The sequence below is a fragment of the Pituophis catenifer genome, unplaced genomic scaffold (genome assembly GCF_029215685.1).
Source record: "Pituophis catenifer annectens isolate HBS135680 unplaced genomic scaffold, rPitCat1.0.hap2 SCAF_3, whole genome shotgun sequence".
Taxonomy (NCBI): domain Eukaryota; kingdom Metazoa; phylum Chordata; class Lepidosauria; order Squamata; family Colubridae; genus Pituophis; species Pituophis catenifer.
In genome coordinates, this window is record NW_027256883.1 from 148286053 (window position 1) to 148311794 (window position 25742).

Sequence of the window (25742 nt, forward strand, 5' to 3'; positions counted from 1 at the left end):
AGTCTATCTGCTAGAAATATTGTAAACAACTTGTAGTCATTATTCAGTAATGACATCAGCCTACTGTATCTTGTTAGACAAAAGAAGGCAAATATATGTGTCCCAGGATAATGTTGCAGGATTCAATCTGGGCTGGTCACCAGACCAGAAATTTAGTTTTCCAAGCTTACAAATTCGTGCTGGAGCCCATCCTCAGGGAACTTTTCTCTCACCAGAATAGGTCACCGGATGTGTTTGGTGAGAGAGAAGTTCCCTAGGCTCCAGCACAAGTCCAAAAGTTTGGAAGACTAAACCTCTGGTCCCAGTGAGCGAACTAGATTCGACACTGTCTGATTAAAATCAAATCTTGTCCCTCTTTAGATATTGGTGGTATAGTGGCCTTTTTCCAACTCTATAGCATCTTTCTTCTCCGTAAGAAGTAGAGCAGCCTCTTTTATCTTGTAGCAGATCAGTTGTTTAGTTTTCATGCACTTTATATACATTGGCTAGGTTCACTTTATAGTTAAAGATAAGCACTGATATGATTTTAAAAGCTTTTTAAAGTTATGTGAACTTAACTGTGGTTTATATATTACTTCAATTAATACAAATTGTATATTTGTATGTTAAACTGGTAAAACAATAGCTTAGTGCAATGTATGAAAGTATATTAGACATGCACAACTGCAATAGAAATGATTAGAAATCATAGTGAGAACTATTAATCAATGGAATAACTTGCCTCCTGGAGTTGTGGGTGCTCCATCACTGGAGTTTTTCAGAAACAGACTACACAACCATTTGGTTGGGATGGTATAAGGTCTTCTGTCTTGCGCACAGGGTTGGACTAGAAGTCCTCCGAGGTCCCTTCCAGTCTACGATTTTATATTCTATGTGCTATATTCTCCAAGCAGCTGTTTCACATAAAAAATAGAATTACCCCCCAAAAATAAATAAATCAGAAATCTGAAGTTGCGGGATGGGTGGGCAGCCCAGTTGTCAGAGGTTGTTTTCCATCAAACGTTCTACATATGTAACACCAATTAGCCAAGCAACTGTAGGAACATTTTAACAGTTGGATAATTGTGCGACTGATAAATGATATCTTTTTAATCAAGTCCACTACAAAGAACATGTTCACTGGATTTGCATATTTCTTATGCTTCATTCACAGTTGCCTGCATTGCACCATCAGTTCAGAGCCACCATTCAGTGTGAACAGAGTAGCATTTTGTCTAAGTTTGAAAAATGCCATTCTTGCAGTATTTGGTGTGTAGACATTCATTGGTGGGTGTTGACCTTCCCTCTGAGCTACAGATTGTTAAAGCCATAAGCCGGCTTGAGAAAGACCGACTTGCTTTTTGACTGACATCCAAGTTTTTATCCCAGAGAAGTCAATGGGACCTTTGTCATTGACTTCAGTAGGTTAATGATTTACTCTTTAGAAAATGCCTCATATTTGCCAGCTGGCTGCCAGGACATATTAAAGGATGCAACAAAATGAAAGGGAGAAAGGACTCTGCAAACCTGAACCATGTTGAAAGGGAAGGTTTAATGATTTTTAAAGTTTTATTTTTTAATAAAACATACATGAAGCAACTAAGCAAAAGCAAGTGAACTAACCTTCTTAACAAAATCAAGCAAGCATTAGTTATGTGAAAGAAAATGACATTCGAGACAAAAATGATAATCCCATATATGCATTATTGCCTTCATTGTTAAATGATTCTTTAATGGTGTACAGATTCAGAAACACTAAAAGTTGAGGTAAACGTTTTGAAGACAATTGAGTGTGTATTAAGTGATTCTGAATTAATTGTATTAAAGCTGGGTTTGTTTGCACAAATTAGTTCACATAGTAATATATTTGATAATGACCCAAGCTGAAAAAGGAATGATTTGGGATTCAAGGTTGATCTTTTGTTGAATCCCAAAGATGCTTTTCCAAAAGGCAACTGGACTTTCTCTGTTTTCTTTGGAAGCTGTTTTGCTTCTCATCCAAGAAGCTTCTTCAGTTCTTGGATGAGAAGCTGGAGAAGCTTCTTGGACGAAAAGTGAAACGTCTTCAAGGAAAAAGGAAGTCCAGTTGCCTTTTGAAAAAGCATCTTTGGGACAACCATGACCTGGATGACTGAGAATCTCCATGGACATTCTTCTGATGAATGTAACTAATAGGGTCAATTCAATTTGCAGGTATATACAGTGTTAAATTCTCAAAAGGTCTATTTTTTTTTTAAAAGAGATATATAGGCTGAAAAGAGCTACAAGAGCAAGCACCCAATTGCACCTCACTGTAAATTCAAGTTCTATTTTCTAAAAAGCCTCTTGTAGGAACTTTCCCAAATGTGTGGGTACTTGGAAGAATCATAGTTTCAATACAGCAGGAGATACCAGGCTTGAGAAAGTTATCCTATATTGCTCCTTTAATGCTTCTTGCTATCAGACATGGCTGCTTCATCAAAAAAAAGAGGTCAAAAGTTAACAGATTTCCATTAAATGTGCATACATTACTATGTGAAGAGTATGCTTTATAATTACAAGAGTAGTGAAAATATAATACATCTCATCCTAGGCAAGATTGTGACAGTTTTATATATCTGTTCAATTCTCATGAGCCCTTCACCTTGTTACCTTGGTTTGACTCTAGAATTATTCCATACCCTATGTTGCAAATAATTCACACGTAGAGACCCATGCTCACCCATATGGGTGCATTTGTCTTCTCAGAGCCATATAAATACAACTTAGAATTTGACCTTTGATTATGTGGAAGCTCTTTTCTGGATGCTTTTCATGGGTATTACCATGTTTTATTTTGACATAATAATAGTAGATACATTTCAGGTAACTTTTTTTTAGAGGTGACCTTTCCAGAATGCTATTACACCATGCAGCAATCGTACGGATGATTCCTTAAAGACTCATGAATATTTTGGTGTAATTTATTTTTAATGGGGCATATAGAAAGAGCATCTTTGCCCAGGGAAGAGCAATAATAAAGTCGGCATTGTAATTCAGCTTAATTTTTTCATTAGATTATTTTATCCCTCCTATTGCTTTCTGAAAGACTTTCATGCTGTGCCTGGTATATTTAAGATTTTCCCAGGGCAGATGTTAACTAGAAAAGAAAAAAAAGAAGTGTATTTAATGTATGGCTGCAAAAGATAATTTGTGGAATATGGAACACTCTGTGTTATCTATTCATTTATTGAAATGTAATTTTTCAATTTCACGCAATGAACATGAATTTGGGCAAACTCTGGGAGACCGTGGAGGACAGGAGGGCCTGGCGTGCTATGGTCCATGGGGCCGCACAGAGTCAAACATGACTTAGCGACTAAATAACAACAACATTTTTAGCTGAACATTTTTCAGCTCAGCTTCTAAAATAAGAAAAGAGCCTGGTTAGTCCATGGCAGCAGAAAACCAGAAGGAATCTAGAAGCACCTGTTGCAATTCACCAATTTTATTAAAAGCCAATACACTTTTGAGCATCTCATATAGAATAATAACAATAACAACAACGGGGTTCGAAGGGACCTTAGAGGTCTTCTAGTGGAACCCCCTGCAAGAAAGTCTATACATTTTAGACAAACAGTTGTCCAATCTCTTCTTAAAAACTTCCAGTGTTGGAGCACCCACAACTTCAAACGACAAAAGAAAGGGAAGACCATTTGTAATGCAGAAGACAAATACAACACCGTTTTACAGCTTGCAAAATCCATGGCTTTAGGGGAGTTATAAAATCAGAAATGGAACTAGAAATAATGATCTGTCTTCCAAAACCAGCTGAAATCTGAGCAATTCAAGGTCATCTCTGTGTTGATGCCAGATATTGTTTGGGAGCTGTATTATATTGTATAGTTTATTATTTATTATGATTTTATTGTTCTTGCCTATGAGCTGCTGAGAATCCATTTATGATTGCAATGAGATATCAATCTGATTACCATATTGTACCATTAACATAACACAAAGATATTCCATGATGTAAAAGAGTTGCCTGTGAATCTCTGGATCGAAGGCCACTCCTAAGGATTTCCTTCATATTTCTAATTTCCTGGTACTATAATTATAGCTCCTGGGTCCCCACTGTAGCTGTTCTGAATAATAATATGCCTATCCAGCTTTATACCTTACCTCAGGAGTGTCAAACTTGCGGCGTCACATTGTTGTCACATGACATATTGCAACTTCCCCTCCTTCGCTGGAATGGGGATGGGTGTGGCCAGTGCGTGACGCATTTGGCCCACAGGCCGTGAGTTTGACACCTCCCTTACCTGGTTTTCTTTTAATTGTGTAGATTTAAACAAACAAATTGAAAAATAAAGCAGCAACCTCAAGGACTTGCTTTAAGCATTGTTTTGTTTTCTTTCGTTAAGCGTTGGTTTGTTTTAAGCAGTGGGTTGTCCTTGATTTATGACTGCAATCGAGCCTAAAATTTCCATTGCTAAGGAAAGCAGTTGTTCAGTTTTGATCCCATTGAACGATCTTTTTTTTTTTTGCCACAGTTGTTAAGTTAATCATTGCAGTTCTTAAATGAAACATGCAGCTGTTAAGTGAATCTGGCTTCCCCACTGATTTTGCTGATTGGAATCTGGCTGGGAAGGTTACAAATGTGATCACATGACCCCAGGACAGTGCAACCGTCATACATATATACCAATTGCCAAGTGCCTAAATTTTGATCATGTGACCATGGGGATGCTGCAACAGCCATAAGTGTGAAAACCGGTTATAAGTTATAAGTTATAGAGCCTTGATAGTACAGTGGTCTATGCACCCTGTTATTAACACAGCTGCCTGCAATTTACTGCTGGTTCGAATCTCTCCAAGGCTCAAGGTTGACTCAGCCTTCCATCCTTTCTAAGGTAGATGAAATGAGGACCCAGTTTGTGGGGGCAATAAGCTGACTTTGTATAAATACACAAAAGTATGAAGGCTATTGCTTAACGCATTGTAAGCCGCCCTGAGTCTCCGGAGAAGGGCGGCATATAAATCAAATTTAAAAAAAAAAAGTTACCTTTTTCAGTGTCATAGTAACTTGGAATGGTTACTAAATGAATAGCAATAGCATTTAGCATTTATATACTGCTTCATAGTGCTTTACAGCCTTCTCTAAGCGGTTTACAGATTAAATGTATTGCTCCCAACAATCTGGGTCCTCATTTTACTGACTTCAGAAGGAGGGAAGGCTGAGTCAACACTGAGCCTGGTGAGATTTGAACTGCCAAACTGCAGGCAGCCAACGGTCAGCAGAAGTAGCCTGCACTATTGCATTCTAACCACTGCGCCACCACGAATGATTGTAATTTGAGAACTACCAGTATTAGATTTGGAGAATCTCAATTCTGGCTGGCTTATATTGAAAAATGAAGAGGACCTGTGTGACAAGACAAACCAAGCATCATCTATCAATCAACTACTACCAAGAGCCTTGGTAGTACAGTGGTCTAAGGCACCCTGTTATTAAGCTGGTTATTAAGACCAGCTGCCTGCAATTACTGCAGGTTCGAATCTCGCCAGGCTCAAGGTTGACTCAGCCTTCCATCCTTTCTAAGGTAGGTAAATTGAGGACCCAGTTGTGGGGGCAATAAACTGACTTTGTATAAATATACAAAAGGATAAAGGCTATTGCTGAGCACATTGTAAGCTGCCCTGAGTCTCCGGAGAAGGGCGGCATATAAATCAAATTAAAAAAAAAAAAAAAAAACTAGGGCTGCACAAATATCTTTTAAAAAGGCCTGGGAGAAGCCTGTTTTTTAAAGGGTTTTCAGAACACATTCAAGGTGAGAGCTACAGAGATCTCTGGGAGGATATAATTTCAGAAGGCAGGCACCACAGGACGGGTAGCACATATGTCTGAAAAAAGGTAAATTGGGAATTCTAGCTCCACGGGCAGATTAATAGAAAAAGAGAAGATTTGAAGCTGCTTACCCGTTCACCTGTTGAGCCTTGACACCAGCCAATTAAGCACAGGGGCCAGAAGGCAATGAGAAAGATGTTGTGGATATGCCTATGACAATCACATGACCTTAGATGATTGTGGTTGCATAGTAGTAGAGTGGCAGTGCTTAGGCGGTGACAACATTGCTAAATTTCAATCCCATGGGAGAATGGATCCTGAATTTTGGATGAATTCTGTAAGTTAGCTTATCTGCAAATCATAGTGTGCAAATTGCCACAAAAAGACTATTATAATAGTGGGGGAAAGGAAGGGGAAGTAGAGAAGGGAAAGGAGAGGAGGAAAGAAGAAAGTAGAAAAGGATAGAAGAAGGAAGGGAAGGGAAAGAGAAGAGAAGGAGAAGAAGGATTGTTGTAAAATAAGAGAGATGGAATGGTAGAAGGGTAACCCCGAGTATACTCAAACTTATTAGGATGAAGAATGAACTAATATGAAAGTTAAAAGAGAATATATATGATTAACAATGGATAAGATAAGATGAAATTAGGATTTGAGGGCGGATTGTGATGCTGTTTATATAATAAGTATAGAAGTATTAAGACAAGATAAAAAGGTAGGGAAAAAGAATACTTTGGCAGAAATTGAAATTATGTAAAGTATATTTGGATATGATAAATTATATAAGATATGATTTGGTCAATACTCTGTTCATAAAATATGTGTGTGAAAAAAACCCAATAAAACTTGTTTTTTTAAAAAAGACTATTATAATAATAGCATAGCATAGCATAGCATAGCATAGCATAGCATAGCATAGCATAGCATAGCATAGCATAGCATAGCATAGCATAGCATAGCATAGCATGGTTAGAATATTGTTTTTATATTTTGAAAGGTTGTGTCAGGAGGAAAGACAGACTATAAATCTAAGAACGATATATCAGTGATGGCGAACCTTTTCGGCAATGAGTGCCGAAAAGGGAGCGTGCGGGCGCAGGGGTCACCAATTGCCAAAAAGGGAGCACTTCGCGCACACACGCTCATCAGGGCCACGACCAGGAAGAGGAGCTGCCCAGGGGGTATGCGTGCGCCGGATAAGATACTTCTGGTTTCTGGCGCACACATGCGCGCCAGCAAGCAAGTCTTCCTGTTACTGCTGCTCATGTGCACATGCCGATCAGCTGGCCGGCGCGCATGCTCATGCCGGAAAACAGAAGACCAGCTTTTCCGGTTTCCAGCATTGCCACACACACAAAGGCCAGATGATCATCACGTGCATATGCGTGCCAGAAACCCGGAAGAAGAACGGATGACGCCACGCGTGCCAGGTGACGTGGCTCTTTGGGCACACATGCCATAGGTTCGCCATCACGGCAATATATACTTGTATAACTTAATGTATAATTATTGCTTTCTTTACCACATAAGTAATATTAGATTATTAACAATAAACCAAAGTAAATGGGACAGAATTCAGGATGTTCACCTTGGCTACACTCCTCCAAATGCTTATATTGGAATATAAAACCTGTTGGAACAATCTGATTTAAGACTCAGGAATGTGTTTAGAATTAGAGCAGTATTCCAGAAAATAAAACAGTTTCTTTGTATGGAGGTTTATTAGGTGAGGCAAAAAGCTCTTTTAAGAAGCAGCCTTGCCTTGCCTTGTTCTCTCCCTCAATATTTTAATGTGTGTGGTCCTTTGTGTGATCCCTGATATATGATTAACTATCGTTAAAAAAAACCCAAAACACCTTTTTTTTTTGAGTAAGGAATGTACATTTATATGATTTATTGGAGGTTTTTGAAGCTTAAAGATTGTTTTCTATTGAGGATTTAATTAACATAACTGGTGTCAATAGGAAGCCTCTTTTGTCTGTTTCCTCAGCCAGGATCCTTACCAATGTTGCTATGCACATTTGTGAACATGAATTATTCTTGCAGGTTATCGTACTGCACGTTGTATTTACTTTTCAAACAAGGTCATTAGCCAGCTGACCCACTCCTGTAGTTCCTGAAAAAAAAAAAACACCACAATTTGCCAGTATAGCAATTCTGAGAACTTCCTCGAAAGGAAAGCTGGCCCGATTCTCTTTCCTTGGCAGCTAAGAGTCTGTGAAGGTAACTCACAAGGCACTTGTCTTAATTGCTAGCTTTCATTTCGGTCATTAAATGCTAAATGGAATGGTTGTAATGCAGCTGAAAATGATAGGCTGGATCAGAAAGCAGTTGCTGTAGCTCTAATGAGATGGGATTAATTTTTTAATAAGTCCATTGGAAAGGATTTATATCATGGTTTGCTTTTGGGTGGACAAGTCATTTCCCCCTTAGGGACTATTTTAAGCAATGCTTATTCTGCGTGCATTTCTTAATTCTCGCAGTCCTTCTCTTCAGAAAATAGAAGTTCCATTGAATTAAGTGCTCAGTTGCCTCTGATTCGTTGTGACTCAGTGGATAATGTTTTGCTCAGATTGTATCTCAGTTCTGCTTATTAGGATTCTTGAAGCTTAAACTTGAATCTTTAGTTATGGTATCTGGTTCCTTGCTTTCTGTCGGCCTCTTTCTAGCTGGGCTCCTATTTTTTCCAAATACCAGCATTTTCTCCTGTGACTGATGGGATTACTGTTTAAGTAAAATGGAATTGTAGTCTTAGTCATTGAAGTGAGCTTAACTGAAATTAATCCTTTATATTATATCCACCTATTCTGATTTAGAACAATAGGTGTGAAAGGGGACATTTCACAATAAGTGCACAAATCCTCATTTACCGGTAAATGAAATCTACCGGTAAATTAACTGCTCTAAGCAGCCTCTGCTTGATGCTATCCAGCCAAAGGTATCCCCACTGACCTGGATAATTGGATACACCATTGAACTGCTTTTACTGTTAGCATTGGGTTGGGGAAATTGGAATTTATATTCAATTTGTCTGGAAATCATCACATTGGAAAATGCTGTTCTAGATACATTAGGGCTCATGTGTTTGAGAGTAAGATCCTTTATATATTATATGAATAGACATTGACAGGATTTTGCTTTAAGTTAACATAGTTTTAAAATGGCTGGATGATTCTCATGACAGCATATTTATTATGAGATTCAAGTTTTTTGCACTTTGGAATCAGTACAAACATAAGGGCAGGGTTTTTTTTCTACAAAGATTAAAGTTTTTAAAGTTGTTGCATCATCTTTAGAAGTAAAAAAAAGCGAGAAGATTTTTTTATATATATATGGCTTCAATTTTTCCCATTTAATAACATAATTATGCAGGTTCATAGCTTTATTTTCTGTTATGTTTTCATTTATTGTAATTGTCCCCATTCATATAGATTCATCCATTAGGATAGGAAGTTGCTCATATTCAGGCAATTTGGCTTAAAGTTTAAATCAAATTTCTCAGTACTGTTCTATGCACAGAAAATTCTTTTGAGTAATACACATTTCTGGATTCCAGTAGCATAGTCAAAAGGTTTTCTTAGCAAACAAAATATGAATGTTTAGATGTGTACACTGAATTCCTAGGGCTGCTATAATTTAATTTGGGCACATAGAAGATGAAGGGGCTGACATCAGAGATAGTCTTAAAATTACCAGATTGTGAAAAAGAAGAGAAAGGAAGAGAGAATGGCAATGGAGATGTAATGGTTGATGGTTCAGATGGTTCTAGAAAGATTCCGGGTACTGAAGATTAATTTTTGGCCTTAGCAAAGAGCAAAGATAACTGGTAACCCTGAAACAGACTGGACAGTATTACACTACTGAACCTTTGTTTTTGTTCTTGGGATCTTGAAGTGGAAAAGAACCTGATCTGGAGAAGTATGTGAAAATGAAAAGAAGGACACATTGTGAGAGAAAATCTATTCTTCACGCATGATCCCTCAGGAATTGAAGATTATGGGAATTGAAAGGTGTTGTAAGCCAGAGAAAAGCCATGATCCAATTTGGCTGACAGAGGGAATTAAGCCTCTTCTTGATTCTAGACGGTAGTATTTAGAAACACAGAGTACATATAGGCTAAACTACAAGAATGCCTTGCCAGAAAATATATATGGACTGTTTAGTAAAGGAAAGTCTATCCATTCACATGCATTTTCTCGATCTCAGGCAAAAAGTCTCTGCTTCTTATCAGTAATTAAGAGAAGGCAGGAGCGCCCCTGTATGGTTTGAATAGCTGTAGATAACCTTACTGTGGAAGGTGATTGAAAGTGAAAATAGAAGCTGGTTGTTTAATAAAAGGGAGGAACAGTCTGAAATGTTCTGCATGGAGTTTTCTATCAAATCCTGAGACCCTACAGGAAACCTGAGTCCCAATGCAGAACAAAAGAAAATTACATTATCCTGAGGTAGATTTCCTAGAACCCAGCACTTAATTGTAAGGGCCATAATTCACACAGTGAAAGGAATTCCTTCAAGTTATCTCTATGTATTTCTAAAGTGTGCAGTAATCTGTGATTACCTTTAACATTGGTAGAATTCACATAAAATCTAGATTCCTTTTTCTATTGTGTTCTTGGTATATTCAGCAATTAAAGCACTGATCAAGGTTATCAAGAAGAATGATCTCTATCTCTAAAGCAGGAAATGTATGATCTGGGCTGATCACAGAATTTTTCTGCATACCTATGCACAAACAGGCACATTAAATATTCCTGACATTTTAAGACTGTATAACCATTAGGAATTGGGTTTTTGTACCATTAAAAGAAAAATTAAAGACCTATTATTTAATTCTACGACTGTATACTTTTGAACATTGACACTTTGAGCTTGTGAAGCATAAATAGGACTATCTTTAACTGAATTTTTTGTATCTGCTACACACACACACAAACGTATGTCATATAGAAATGGAAGACTACATAACTGTAATTGAGACAATGAAATCAAGAAAACATTATACGAGGTGATAAAGGCAACCACTTATCTACTGTTGCTAAGAATAGTACATGGATGTGTTCACAAAATCCCCAGGATTCAAAGTTGAGTTGAATGTGAATTTACCTATAACTAGGAAAACAATATGTAAATTGCAAGCCATCCTACTATGATCAACATATCTCATATAATACAATGAGAAGTAGAATTAGATGGGACCATTTAAGCTATTGACTTCACTAAGTCACTAATTGACTCTGCTAAGTGCAAGGACCCAAATTCAAGCATCTCCAACAGGGAGCTATCTGGTCCTTTTTTTCAACACGCCCAAGAAAGGTATTCAACACCTTTTTTCTTTTCTTTTTGATAATCTGCTCTTACTCATGGAAGAGGGTTTTTTAAATAACATTGAAGATGAGTCTGATTTCCTAGAATCTGAATCCATAATTCTATATATTGCAGTGTGGAATGATAGAAAACAGGTCTTGACCATTTCTGCATGACATCCTTTCAGGTATGGAAGATGTTTTTATATGCCCCTAAGTATTTTCTTTTCAAGCTTATACAAGTTCATCTGCTTCACTCTTTACTCATGAGACTTAGTTTACAAACACCCTTTAACTTCCTTGTTGCCATTGTTGCCAAACTTGTTCTAGTTTTCTTGAATCCTTTCTGTGGTGGCCAGAATTGGACATGGCTTTTCTGCTAAGATTTGACCAAAGCAGAATAAAATGGAGTTGTTACTTCTCATGATTTGAGCACAATATTTCTGTTGATGTAATATGAAATAATATTACTCTTTTCTGCAACGGCATCAAACTGCTGAATCATATTCAGCATGCAATCAACTATAAGAGCTGTAGTGGTGGGAATGCCCAAAGGCGCAAAAACATTGGAATTTAATAAAGAATTGGCTGGAAGAAATTTTGTCAACAAATATAGAAGTCAAACCAGAGTTTTTTTTAATTGGGAATTATAGAAAAAAAATATAAGAAAGATACAAATTATCTATTACTGCATATACTTACAGCAACATAGATAGCCTTTGCTCAAAAATGGAAAGAGAAAGATATTCCAACTGAAGAAGAAATATTACTGAAAATCTTTAACTGTGCAGAAATGGACAGACTTACTTTGGAACTCAAGGATAAAAGCGAAACTAAGTACTACAAAATCTAGGAACAATTTTATGATTGGATAGATAATAAGAGGGTAGCCAAGACAAATGTACAGTGTTAGACTAAAAATATACATGTTGTTATAGATAAATGTATGTTTAGAGATAAATAAATATATAGAAATAAGGGGAAAATTATTAATATTATATTATATTTAAATAATGAACAAAGTTTAAGAACTGTATGTTTATATGAGTATTAGTATTATTGCAAAGTGACGGAAGATGTTTGGAACCAGTGATGTCATATCTATGTCCAATGTTTTTTAATTTTGTACTATTAATAAAAAACTTTTTAATTAAAAAAAAAACTATAAGAGCTGTAGTGGCACAGTGGTTAGAATGTAGTATTACAGGCTGATTCTACCCACTGCCAGAAGTTCAATTGTGACCGGTTCAAGGTAAACTCAGCCTTCTATCCTTCCAAAATCAGTAAAATGAGGACCCAGATTGTTGGGGGTAATATGCTGACTCTGTAAACTGCTTACAGAGGGCTGTAAAGCGCTATGAAGTGGTATATAACTGCTATTGCTATTGTTACTATTTTAAGATGTTTATTATTACATATTCAGTGATAATGTGCCTGCACATAGGATTTTTCTTTCCAAGTAACTTTGCCTTTATTTATATTACATTTTTGTTACCTCTTGTATAGCTGTGTCAAGAAAATTCTAATTTTTATTTCTGTCATTTAAGATATTCATTATTCCACCCAGTTCTATGTTACCTGCAGATTTGATGGCATTCTACTGACTGCTTCATTCAAGTCATAGTAAAAGCATTGAAGAGTAGTAGTCCTGGTATAAACCTTCCATAGCCCATTCAATCCTGTATATCTCATCAGTCTGATTGTGAAACATTGTCTGAGTACAATTTTGGGGACAGTAATTGTCATGTCACCCGGTACATACTTAAGTAGCTTGTTAATTAGCACATCATGATATACTTTTTCTGTATTTTGGAAGATAGGCATGGATGTCCTCAGGCTTTTGCTGATTGTATCAAAATGACAAAGATAGCATCAAGTTGTCGCACTACAAGCTCCATCCCTTTGGGGTGTGCATACAAAACATAAACAAAAAAGTGTTTGACTCCCACTCTACTGATACCCCTGAAAATAGGAACTACATTTGTTGTTTCCAAGTCATCTGGCGCTTTATTCTTTACCAATTCTTTAGTCTTTCTCAAAGATAACATTTCATCAAGCCTATCAGTATTGGTTTCAATACACTGGGAAGCAATTTGTTTGGCCCTAGAAATTTATAGTCATTGAAAAGTTTAAAAGTATTCCATTACCCTGTTTCTGTCAATTTAAAATTTCAGTCTTTTGATTTTTTTAATTGCTTGTTTTTTCTTATGATTACTTTTATTGATTTTAATCTGAAAGGCACCCAGTATTACTTCTGTAATTTAAGTGGCCTACACCCTGATTAGAGAGACAGACAGACAGATGATAAATATAGATAGATAAATAGAAACAGACAGACAGACAGACAAACAGACAGACAGATAGATTCTTGTCCCTTTCTTCTGCCCTTCACAATTTCTTGAGAAAACTGTTGCTGAACATCAGTTGAAATACAGGTAGTCCTTGACTTACAACAGTTCATTTAGTGACTGTTTGAAATTCTAATGGCATTGAAAAAAGTGACTTATGACCATTTTTCACACTTATGACCATTGCAACAACTCCATGGTCAGGTGATCAAAATGTTTGGCAATTGACTCATATCCATGACAGTTGCAATATCCTGGGATCATGTGATCACCTTTTGCAAACGTCTGACCAGCAAAGTCAATGGGAAAGTCCGAATCACTTAACAACTGTGTTACTAAATTAACAACACAGTGATTCATTTAACAACTATGGCAAGAAAGGTTGTAAAATGGGGCAAAACCAGTGGTGGAATTCAAATTTTTTTACTACCGGTTCTTTGGGGGTGGCTTGGTGGGGGTGGCGTGGTGTGGCGGGCATGGTGGGCATGACTTGGTAGGTGTGGCAGGGGAAGGATACTGTAAAATCTCCATTCCCACCCCATTCCAGGGAAAGGATACTGCAAAATCTCAATTCCCACCCCACTCCAGGGGAAGGATACTGCAAAATCCCTATTCCCTCCCCACTCTGGGGTCAGCCAGAGGTGGTATTTGCCGGTTCTCCAAACTATTCAAAATTTCCGCTACCAGTTCTCCAGAACCTGTCAGAACCTGCTGAATAGCACCCCTGAGCAAAACTCACTTAACAAATATCTCACTTAGTATCAGATATTTTGAGCTCAATTGTGGTCGTAAGTCAAGGCCTATCTATAGTTGGTTTTCTTTATTATCAACATTTTATCATCTTCATTGATTCTTTTACTTGAAGGTACGTAGAGAAGCCCTTTTTGTTATTCTCAGCATCATTTGTCAATTTCAATTCATTTTCAGCTTCAGCTTTCCTGACACCATATTTACGCCAAGAGACCCTTTTCCTCTTTCCAATTCTGTTATATGTTCTTTTGTTTTTTTCAAAACATTTGTACTTTCATATAGCTACTATATCATGTTAGCCTCTGCTCAGTCTGCACCCCCTGGGCATTTCTCTGTTCATAATACTGAATTTCTGGAAGTACGGTAAATTGTTTCTCAGCAGTAAGAAATAATCACACAGAGTTATGTATTCCCAAAGCAGAAACTGTCATGGTTAGGAGAGGAACACCGATCTTAAAAAAATTCTTAAAATGCTTATCAGGTAAGGACTAGGAGCCAATAATTTCATTCCAGGAAGAGCAGAATGAGTTTTTAAAATACATTGGTGAAATGCAGTGGTGGGATTCAGCCAGTTCGCACCTATTCGGCAGAACCGGTTGTTAACTTTCTAAGCAGTTCTGAGAACCAGTTGTTGGAAGAAATCTCATTTTGTTTTTTTCCACTTTACAGGCTAATCCCATAAGGAAGGCACAAAGGAAACATTCCAGTGTTGTTTCTAGCCTAATCTTTATTGTCCTGCTTACAGAAACTGCCTCTCTGGTTAACCCTTATTACATTGTAACAGCTAAGGCGAAGTGCCCATCGAGTGATGTTGAGTTGGCCACGTCCACAGGTCACATGACCACCGAGCCACGCCTACCCAACTGATCATTAGGGCAGAGAACTGGTTGTTAAATTATTCAAATCCCATCACTGGTGAAATGTATAATATATGTATAAAACTAAAATGTAAATACTATAATTGTTATACTCAATTCTTGAAAGAGCCATGACTTACTTTTTTTAAAAAAAACACACCACTCTCTTCTTTTTTTCTTTTTTAGGTGGACTGCATTTCTTTTTATGAAGCTTCACTAATGGCTTGACATTGGCAAATTAAACAGAATTCTCATCATGGAGAATACAGATGGTATGGAATGGATACAAACTTCATCTTAATTGAAATTCAAGCATTTTCTCTATGAAGTAAAAATTATCTTTTACTAAGAACAACATAAACACACTTTCGTTTTTGAAATGTCCTTATTTTGCATATTCTGTATTCAAAATCTATCCGTACAATGGCAGAAAGTGTGTTTTTCAGAAAGCATGCATTTTTGAATGGCGTCATTGATAATCGCTTCTGATAAATGACGGGAAATTAGGAAGATGGGATGATTAAGATTTTCAGATTGATCAAACGGCCTTTCCCCTTGATCTGTGGAAAGAAACTTGAATGCATAAATTCTAACCAAAAAGAATGCAAGTTGGAGATCCAGACAGCATTTTAAACAAAAAGGTTGGAGAAGATTTCCCAGACAAAGTTAGCAGAATTGTGTTTTATGAATGGGTAGTCCTTAAACAAAAGTAGACATTTAGCACCAATGCCAGCTTGGTTTTCATTGTGAAGAGCAGTGATGGGGTTGTTCTTACTGAGATTCGATCAGTACTGAGGTTAAAAGAATAGAACCTGTCATTCTTACTATTTTTTATAGTTACCCATATGCATGGGTATATGGATATTGAGTAACTATATCCCCAAGCAGCATCAAGGATAGTTTGGCTTTGAATTAAGTAATTCAATTTAATCAGATTAACTAATCAATTATAATTATATTAGCCCTGCTGTAGTATTTCTTTAGGGATGCGGTGGCTCAGTAGCTAAGACGCTGAGCTTGTCGATCGAAAGGTCAGCAATTCAGCGGTTTGAATCCCTAGTGCCGCATAATGGGGTGAGCTCCCGTTACTTGTCCCAGCTTCTGCCAACCTAGCAGTTCGAAAGCACATAAAAAATGCAAGTAGAAAAATAGGGACCACCTTTGGTGGGAAGCTAACAGCATTCTGTGTGCCTTTGGTGTTTAGTCATGCCGGCCACGGAGACGTCTTCGGACAGCACTGGCTCTTCGGCTTTGAAACGGAGATGAGCACCACTCCTTAGGGTCAGGAACAACTAGCACATATGTGCGAGGGAAACCTTTATTTTTAACTTTAGTATTTCTTTCATTCATCTATTTGGGGGGAAATTTAATGTTTTGTACTCAGTATTCCAAAGAACATATCCAAGAGCCAAAAATACATTATGCAGTGAAGTCTATTTAGCAAGAATTGCTCTTAGAAGACCATTAACAAATGCCTAAATAGTATTTATCTATTTAGCTTTATAGACTAAATAAACATCTGGGGCCATGCCATTTTGTGTGCCCACTAAAACATTCTTACATTTTAAAAAGAGCAAGGCTGACATAGCATTCTTTTTCGTCAAGACTACTGTTAAATCCATGCCAGTAAGTACTTGTCATGGTTAGAAAACATGTTGAAAAATGCATTATCAGCACTGAACATAATAGTAAAGATTTCACATATATTAGAATCGTGTGGCTTTTAAAGCAGATCTGTAATGCAGTCTGCAGAAGCTGTTGTTTACACAATTATCAATTAGAGTGATGATTTAGCAAATTCCTGAGGACTCGTAGTGGAACAAATATCTGTGGAGTCACAGAAAATAAGTTTATATATTTTCACATCCCTCTTTGGGGCTATATATTCTAGCTGACTCTACAGAGATGTCTTGAATGACAAATTGCCAGCCATTCTTTCCTTCTTTGCCTTGTGGATGGAGACTAACTGCACAGTGATTTAATGAAGCTGCCTTGTAGTTGTGCCTGAAGCTATAACTAGCATTTAGAATAAAAAGTTATGCATACTGATACAGGCTGATTTTCATCAGTACTGGAATAGGTCTGTATTGCTGCAACCTAGAGGCAGAAATGTCTCGAGAAAACCAATAGGATGACTTAAACTTAGCATATCTAACTCTCCTTGTCTGGTATTTAGTTTTCTTTATATATATATATATATCCTGTCTTTCCTCCAAGGAACTAAGAACAACATTTTAAACTTCCTTGGGATGAAACCTGATAAACTCAAAAAGATCAGCCTTAATCTGCCTGTTATTAATATTCTGTGTGCATAATGTTACTTAGTCAAAATACTTTGTTACTTCCTTCTGGCCTTTCCATAAAACTCCATCCTTGGGCTTATATAATTTATGCAGTGAAATCTTTGGAATAAGAATGATGCATGACTTCCGGTTTCCTTGTCTTCGGCGACGGCGGCGCTCTTTGAAGCTCCGCCAGCCCCGCCGCCTGTAGAGCCGCTTCGAGGCGAAGAAGCGGCTCGAAAACTTCTAAATCCACAGGATTGAAGAAGGAGAGAGCGCAGGGCACAGGTTGAGCCCCTGTAACCCCCCAGGGAAGCTTCTGGGGAGAGAACAGGTGTGGCTCCCTCCCAACCTGCTGAAACTCCGGGCGACGTGGGACGATTCTGCTTTTGCAGAACAAGCCGGCTGCAGGAAACTTAAAGCGAAAGAACCAGCTTTAATAAACAGCGAAACTACTGAATCCCGAAATTTGGAAACGCAAGTATTAGCACTTTGTTGACTTTTCAATCTGAGAAAATGCGAGTGAGTGAAAGTGCTTTGAAAAAACATGGCGCCTAGCCTCAGAGTTAACGAGCCAGCGAGTGTGGATTGGTGAAGTTACTTTGCTTTGTTACAAAGTTTCCAAGTTGCTACAAAGTTGCCTTGCTTGTTATAAGAGAAACAACTGGGAAATTTTTCCCTTTTCAATATTGGACTTTGCTTTATTTTAACCCTTATTTGATCAAATCTGGGGGACTTTTTTAGAAGTCTTTGTGCAGGAGGGAAAGGAAAAGGAACTTCCCTCTTTAGAAAAACTAGATCACGAGCCAGGATGGCTTCAAAGAAGCAGGAAGGGAAGGCATTAGGGGGGGGATCCCCCACACACAAACATGAAACGCAACTTCCCCCTGCTCAACAGCTACAAACTCAGAAAAAAGAATTTGATGTGGGAGATTTAAAAGAATTTATTTCTAAAACTTTGGATGATAAATTTCAAAAATCTCAACAGGAGATAGATGATAAACTTCAAAAATCACATCAGGAATTTATGCAGGAAATTAATGAAGTTAAAGACATGGTGAAACAGAATCAAAATAAGGTGACCAAAAAAATATCAGAAGTGGCGTCTGGCCTGGCAGAATTTATTGGGACAGTTGATTTTAAAGTTGAAGAATTTAAATCAGAAGTTAATGTTAAGATGAAAGACAATGATTATAAAATTGATGAAGTTGACAATAAAATGCAGAGAATCGAAGATGAGATTGTTATGATACAATTCCGGGCGATGGAATTCGCCATACGGCTTCGGGGAATTCGAGAGGAGGAGAGACAGGATTTGAGACAAGTTTGCTCTGAAGCCTTGGCTAAGATTTTACAAGCTAATCCTGATTTGGTATTTCATAAAATAGATAAAATTTACAGAGTGAACTCTTGGGTGGCCAGACAAAGACAACTGCCCAGAGATGTGGTCATATACTTTACTGATAGAGAAATTAGAAATGATATCCTGCAAAAATCTTTTCACACTTCTGTACAAGTGGGGGGTTCACGACTTGAAATTTTTAAAGAATTACCTCCTAAAATGCTGAAAGCCAGAAAAGAATTTGGTTTTCTTGTTAAGGAATTGAAAAATTTACAGATACCCTTCCGGTGGGACGCACCAGCTGGGATAATTTTTAGATATAAGGGAGAAGGATATCGGTTGAATACCGTGGAGAAGGCACAACACTTTTACAGTACTATTCTTAAGGAAAGAACACCATCTCCACGTACATCTACAGTTTTGGAGATTAAGGAGAGTGAAGAGAGGCAATTGAAAGAACAGTCTAAGCAGGAATTAGAAATAGTGCAAGGTGCAGAAGGAGGTTTTCTGAGTGAGCCCTTGTTGGATTCTTCTCCAATTTTGGATTTGATTCAGTTGACTGAAGTTAAAGATCAACGTATAACTAGAGCTCAATCCAAGCTACTTAAACAAAAGCAACAACAACAACAGGAAAGACAAGACAAGAAGGCAGTTAAGAGTACCGTACAAGAGAGTGGCGCTATGGGAGGAGCGAGATCGAAGCTTTCGGATGAACTTCAAATATTTTGCTCTGCACTCCAGAAAGAGGCTGATGACCTTTAAGTGTCTATCTTGGAATGTCAATGGGTTGAATTCAGCACAGAAAAGGAAGAAATTATTTACATATTTGAAACAATTTAATAATGATATAATATGTTTACAAGAAACGCATATTACAACTCAAGATCAAAAATATTTGATAAACTCAAAATTAGGAGCACATTATATATCTTCAACTTCGCAGAAAAAGAATGGTGTGGTTATTTATGTAAATAAAAAATTAACAGCGAAAGTTATAGAAGCAGATCAAGATGGTAGGTTTGTAGCAATTGAATTGCTCACAGCAAATGGCCAAATTCTTTTGATTGGAATTTATGCTCCCAACCAACAACAGGACTATTTTTATAAGATGTTACATACTAAAATATTGCAATGGGACTATAGATCTATTTTAATTATGGGAGACTGGAATGGAGTAATTGATTCTAAACTAGATAAAAAGAGCTTGGCAAAGTCTAGAATTAGACTACCACAGACTTTTTTTGATATGAAAGAAGATATGGAACTAAAAGATGTTTGGAGAATACATAATTCAAATGAATTGGATTACACTTTCTTTTCTGATAGACACAGATCCTTTTCTAGGATTGATTTTATCCTGTTGTCAAATGATCTACTTGTTAAAACAAAAAGAACAAAGATTTTTCCAAGAACTTTGACTGACCATAGCCCTGTATGGATAGAAATTGAGATGGATAAGGTTGAGAGACGTTCTTGGAGATTAAATGAGAACTTGTTTAGATATGAAAAAAATACAATAGAACTTAAAAAGCATTTGAAAGAATTTTTTGAAATAAATTTGAATAAAGGTACCCCAATTGAAATTGTTTGGGACGCAAGTAAAGCTTATATGAGAGGGGTACTTATCTACATGAATTCTAAACATAGACTGTTCCGACAAAAGAAAAGATCTGAGTTGGAAATGGAAATAAAGAATAAAGAACAGTTACTTATTAAAAACCCAACAGATGAAAGAATACGAAGTGCTATAAAACTTTTGAAAGACCAATTTCAAATGCTTATGGCGGAACAAGTTGCAACAAGCCTACAATACGCGAAGCATAATACATTTTGCAACGCTAACAAACCGGGCAGATGGTTGGCTTACACATTGAGGAAAAAACAAAGTACACGGACTATTGATAGTATTGATATTGGAGGGAAAGAAATTTTTCAACAAAAATTAATTAAAGAAGCTTTTGTGGACTATTATACTAAACTATATGCCAAAGAAGAGGTGCAGAATGGACTTATAGAAAAATATTTAAATGATAAGAGAGTTACAAAAATTACTGATCAACAAAAGGAAAGAATGAATTATCCTATAACAGAGGAGGAGATAATAGCAGCAATTAAACAGTTAAAAACAGCCAAAGCTCCTGGCACGGATGGTTTGACTGCAATGTATTACAAAACTTTACAAGCTGAAATGGTGGGACAACTTAGAGATTTATTTTGCAATATTCAACAAGGGGGTAAAATACCCCCATCTTGGACAACTGCTTATATATCTTTGATACCAAAAGAACAAGTTGGTCCTAAAAAACCAGAGAATTACAGACCAATATCTCTTTTGAACACAGACTATAAAATTTATGCGAAGGTATTAGCCAACAGGTTGATGCCAGTAATCCAAAAGGTGATTCATGAGGACCAAGCGGGATTTATTGAGGGCAGATATATGAAGGACAATGTAAGGCAAGTAATAGACTTATTGGAATATCTTGATAAGAATAAACAGATTCCTGCAGTGCTGGTTTTTTTGGATGCAGAGAAGGCCTTTGATAGAGTGGATTGGAATTTTCTACTAAAGACTTTAAAAAAGATGGGCTTTGGGGACCAATTTATACAGGCGATCTCAGCAATTTATCAAGAGCAAAAAGCACAGATTATTATTAATGGAAGTCTGACGACAGAGTTTAAAATTGAAAAAGGAACAAGACAGGGATGTCCGTTGTCCCCACTTTTATTTATTTTAATATTGGAAGTCTTGCTAAATACAATACGGGACTCTAAAATTTTGAAGGGCATAATGATAAGGCAAGAGGATTATAGAATAAAGGCATTTGCAGATGATCTGGTTGTTACCCTATCACAACCAATGGAATCAACAATCCTGATGAACGACATTATACAAGACTATGGTAGAGTTTCAGGTTTTAGACTGAATTCAAAAAAGACTAAAATGATAGTTAAAAATATGACACAAGATCGTAAACATGAGCTTGAAAGGAGGGCAGGTTTTGAAATTGTACCTAAGGTAAAATATCTTGGAGTTCAGGTTGCAGAATCAAACATGAAATTGTTTCAAAATAATTATGAGGTGTTGTGGCGAGAGGTCCAGAAAGACATGGAGACTTGGAAAAAGCTGCAACTGTCTTTACTTGGAAGAATAGCAGCAGTTAAGATGAACATTTTGCCAAGATTTCTGTTTTTGTTTCAAATGATTCCGGTGCTTAAAAGTGATAAACAACTGAAAGTTTGGCAGTCTGGTGTGAATAAGTTTGTCTGGAACGAGAAGAAGCCGAGAGTGAAATTGAAAATTATGCAAGATGTTCCAGAAAGAGGAGGCCTTAAACTCCCAAACCTACAGTTATATTATGATGCAGCAGCTTTAACTTTAACAAGTGATTGGTTTGGAAGTAAAAAGACTGGAATACTGAATGCAGAAAGTTTTGATTTTGAATTTGGATGGCATGCTTACTTATTTTACGACGACAAAGTAGATAAAGTATTTAAAAGTCATATACTTAGAGATTCTTTGATGAGAGTTTGGAAGAAGCACCGACTCAAATGGGATTATAAAATACCGCTATGGCTGGATCTTGGTCATACTTTGTGGAATACAAATATAATGTCACTCGGGGGGTTTTTATATAAAGAGGTTTTTTTTACAGATGCGGGCAGATGGCAGCTGAAGACATTGCAGACACTGTTGGATGAAGGGATTAATTTAACTTGGCTACAATATAATCAATTACAACTGAGATGGAAAGAGGACCAAAAAACTGGTATTATGTTGCATGAGGAAGAATTGGTTAGACATATAAGAGAGAAAGGTCCAATGCATATCAAAAGGCTTTATAATGTTTTGCTAGAAAGAGATTCAGAAACTGAACTAGTTAAAGACTGTATGATTAAGTGGGCACAGAATTTTGAAGAACCAGTGATGCTGGAAACATGGGAAAAAATTTGGGTTCAGAATGTTAAATTTACACAGTCGCAGAACCTGAGGGAAAATTTCTACAAAATGTTTTATAGATGGCATTTAGATCCCAAAAAGTTGTCATGTATGTACCCTAATGTTCAGCCAAAATGTTGGAGATGTGAATGTTTGGATGCTACGTATTATCATGTTTGGTGGACCTGTAGAAAAGTTAAGGCTTTTTGGATAAAAATTTGGTGGGTCATGCAGAATGTTTTGAAGAAAAAAATTCAATTTTCTCCACAACTGTTTTTACTGGGTATAGTTAGGGGTTTTACATTGGGTGAAACAAAATTGATATTGTATATGATAACAGCAGCAAGATTGTTGATAGGTAAATACTGGAAGAATGAAGCTTTGCCCACTATCGAGGAATGGACTTTGAAGATGGCCAGTTTTGCAGAGATGGCGAAGATTTCAGCATATTTAAAAGACTGTTCACAAGAGACTTATGAGTGGGAATGGAAAAGGTGGATAGAATATGTTCAGAACAAATATCAAACTAGAAAGTATCAAATAGCTTTTACTTGAAAATAATGTACTAGAAATTTTTTAAAGTAATGAGATAAAGAGAAAAATTATACAGGGGAGGGAGGGGCTCAAGTTTATATATATGTGTTATATTAGGGTTCTTTATGATTATGAGTATATTATAGGGAAGTCTGGGGGGAGGGGAGGGTTAGGGAGGGTTAGGGAGGTTGGGAAGTACTTTGGGGGGGAGGTGGGGGGGAAAAAGGGGTGAAAATGTAATTGTAAAACTTTTGCAATAAAAAAAAAGAATGATGCATGATAAGTATATGGGTTGTTTCAGTATAAAAGTTGTTTATGTCCAGTCAGAAGTAAAAAGTTTTATAGGCTTGTTCTACTTTCAAGCCAACAGCTCTGCAGATGTGTAGAATTTCCTGAACAATTAATCTAAAAAGAAAAGAATATTTCCTAATTGTTTTTCCTAAATATTTAGGTTTGCCTTCGACTATTTATATGTATCAGGAAGAGTGAATTTGGATAATAATGAGATTTCTAGATTTCAATATAATCTCTTATAAATTAAAGCTTTTATTTTTTGTTTCCATTTTTTTTTCATGTTAACAGATAACTGGGCATCAAAAGCAGAGGATAAAGATCCACCCCAAAGTCCCTATTCTGTTGAAACCCCCTACGGTTTCCATTTAGATCTTGACTTCCTGAAGTATGTCGATGACATTGAAAAGGGAAATACTATCAAGAGAATTCCAGTCCGCCGGAAAACTAAGCACCCCAAATTTAGCACTCTGCCTCGGAACTTTAGCCTTCCAGAAAATGGATCCAATGTCTATTCGTCCTCCTTAAACAAGAGTTTCCTTACACAGAGAAAGACCTCCTTAGATGCAGAGGGGAGCAGACCCCTGGTCACATCCACTGACACGTCTTCACATTCAACTCTTCCCCAAGGACCGAGCTACAGAAAGAAAGCCCTGCTAATAGAGACTGTCAGACAAGATCCTCTTCCCCTTGAAGAGGAGACTGCCAATTGTAAAGGAAGGCCTCAGCTTCTAAGGGCATCCAGCATGCCTGCCAAACTTCTACCAATTCCATATTTAGAAGAAGAAACTCATCAGGCAGCTTTTCTGCCTTCGGGATTTCTTCGGTCTTCCAATGGAAATGGTTTAGAGCTTGATTTTAGCCCTGCAAAAAAGCCATCCGAGTTAATTAGTTCCAAAAGATCTCCCTTAACCCCTCATGAAAATCTAACGGATATGAAAGAGCAAACCAATAAAGCCATCCAGGATTCTGAGAAAAGTCCAGGATTACGGAGAGAAGCTCAGCTTCTGTTAGACCAGCAAAAAACAGAGCTTCCTAAGGAAATAACACAACCCAGTGATTCACAGCAAAGCCAGCCCCTAATTTCTCAGAAATTCCTTGAGGTGGTCAAGAGTGGAGAAGAATGTCATGAGTCACAGATATATCCATCATCAGTTCAGAGTGGTTTGGCCCCTACCGGTACCTCAGAAAATATGTCTGTAAAGCAATCCCAGGAAGAAATAGAACTTAACATATGTGAGACTGTTACAGAAGAAGCAGAGGAAGAGGATGAAATGACAGGTCTTAGCACTAGAGAAGTGGGGAAAAATATAGAACTCGAGCCCTTCCTTCTTAAAGGTCCCAGCAATATAAGAGCGTTACAGCAGCATATTGCAATTTTGGAGAAGCAGTTGAATCACAAAACAGAAGAACTCGAGCAGATCCGGATGGTTTTGAAGCAACAGGATCAAGAAATCAAAGCAAAAGAGAGAAGCATTGAATTGCTAGCAAGTTCTAAAGCCCAGCTGGAAGAGAAACTCTGTGGGGAAAACATCAAAGAAATTAAGCCAGGTGTGCAGGCCAGAAATGCCCCCCAATACTTCGATGTTGCTGTGAATACCGAACATGTACATGAAAAGGTGATGCATGAAAAAGAGATTTCTGTAAGCATCACGGAGCTTGTGGAACCTCTAGGAGGTGATACTTACGAGGCTGACAATAAAAATGTGGAAATATGTAAAGTGCTGCTCAGTGCTGAGATATCAGGTGTTACTGCTGATGATGGAGGAAGAGATGAGCCTACTTTGCAGAGAAACGAGGAAGGAGAGAGAATTGTTCAGGAAAGTGATTGCTCCATTGTTGAACCAAGCTATGATGAGCTACATGTTGGTAATGAAAACAAGACAGAAAGAAACCCTTTGACCCTCTTTGTTCCTGGGGGAGAAAATGGCTCTGCTCCCAAGACAGCTGACATAAAATCCAAAGGAATGCAAATCATTTTTCAAGAAGATGCTCAGCGAGAACAGGAGGAGCAGAATCACCAAGAAGCAAAGGAATCACCTACAGATCCCATTGTGGGCCAATACATTAAAAAAATCCAGGATCTCTTACAAGAGCAGTGGCTGTGCCTAGAACATGGGTATCCCGAGCTAGCCAGTGCAATAAAGCATCCTGCCTCAAAGCTCAGTTCGATCCAGAATCAACTTGTTAATTCTCTGAATTTGCTGCTCTCTGCCTACTCAGCACAGACACCAACAGACCAAGAGAATTCCAACACACAGTATCAACAGTTGGGTAAATAGTTTTGACAAAGCCAGTCTTTCCTTCTCTTAC

At 37.3% G+C, this 25742-nt stretch overlaps 1 protein-coding gene across 1 annotated transcript in view; it reads left to right on the forward strand.

The window, feature by feature from the left end:
• Positions 1-25742, forward strand: part of KANK4 (KN motif and ankyrin repeat domains 4) — a 76869-nt gene that overhangs the window by 23631 nt on the left and 27496 nt on the right. The window contains exons 2-3 of the mRNA XM_070941287.1: positions 15227-15312; positions 23721-25703. Of these exons, the coding sequence (XP_070797388.1) occupies positions 15297-15312; positions 23721-25703 (1999 nt within the window). The 5' untranslated portion in view covers positions 15227-15296. The remainder of the gene's footprint in view (positions 1-15226; positions 15313-23720; positions 25704-25742) is intronic.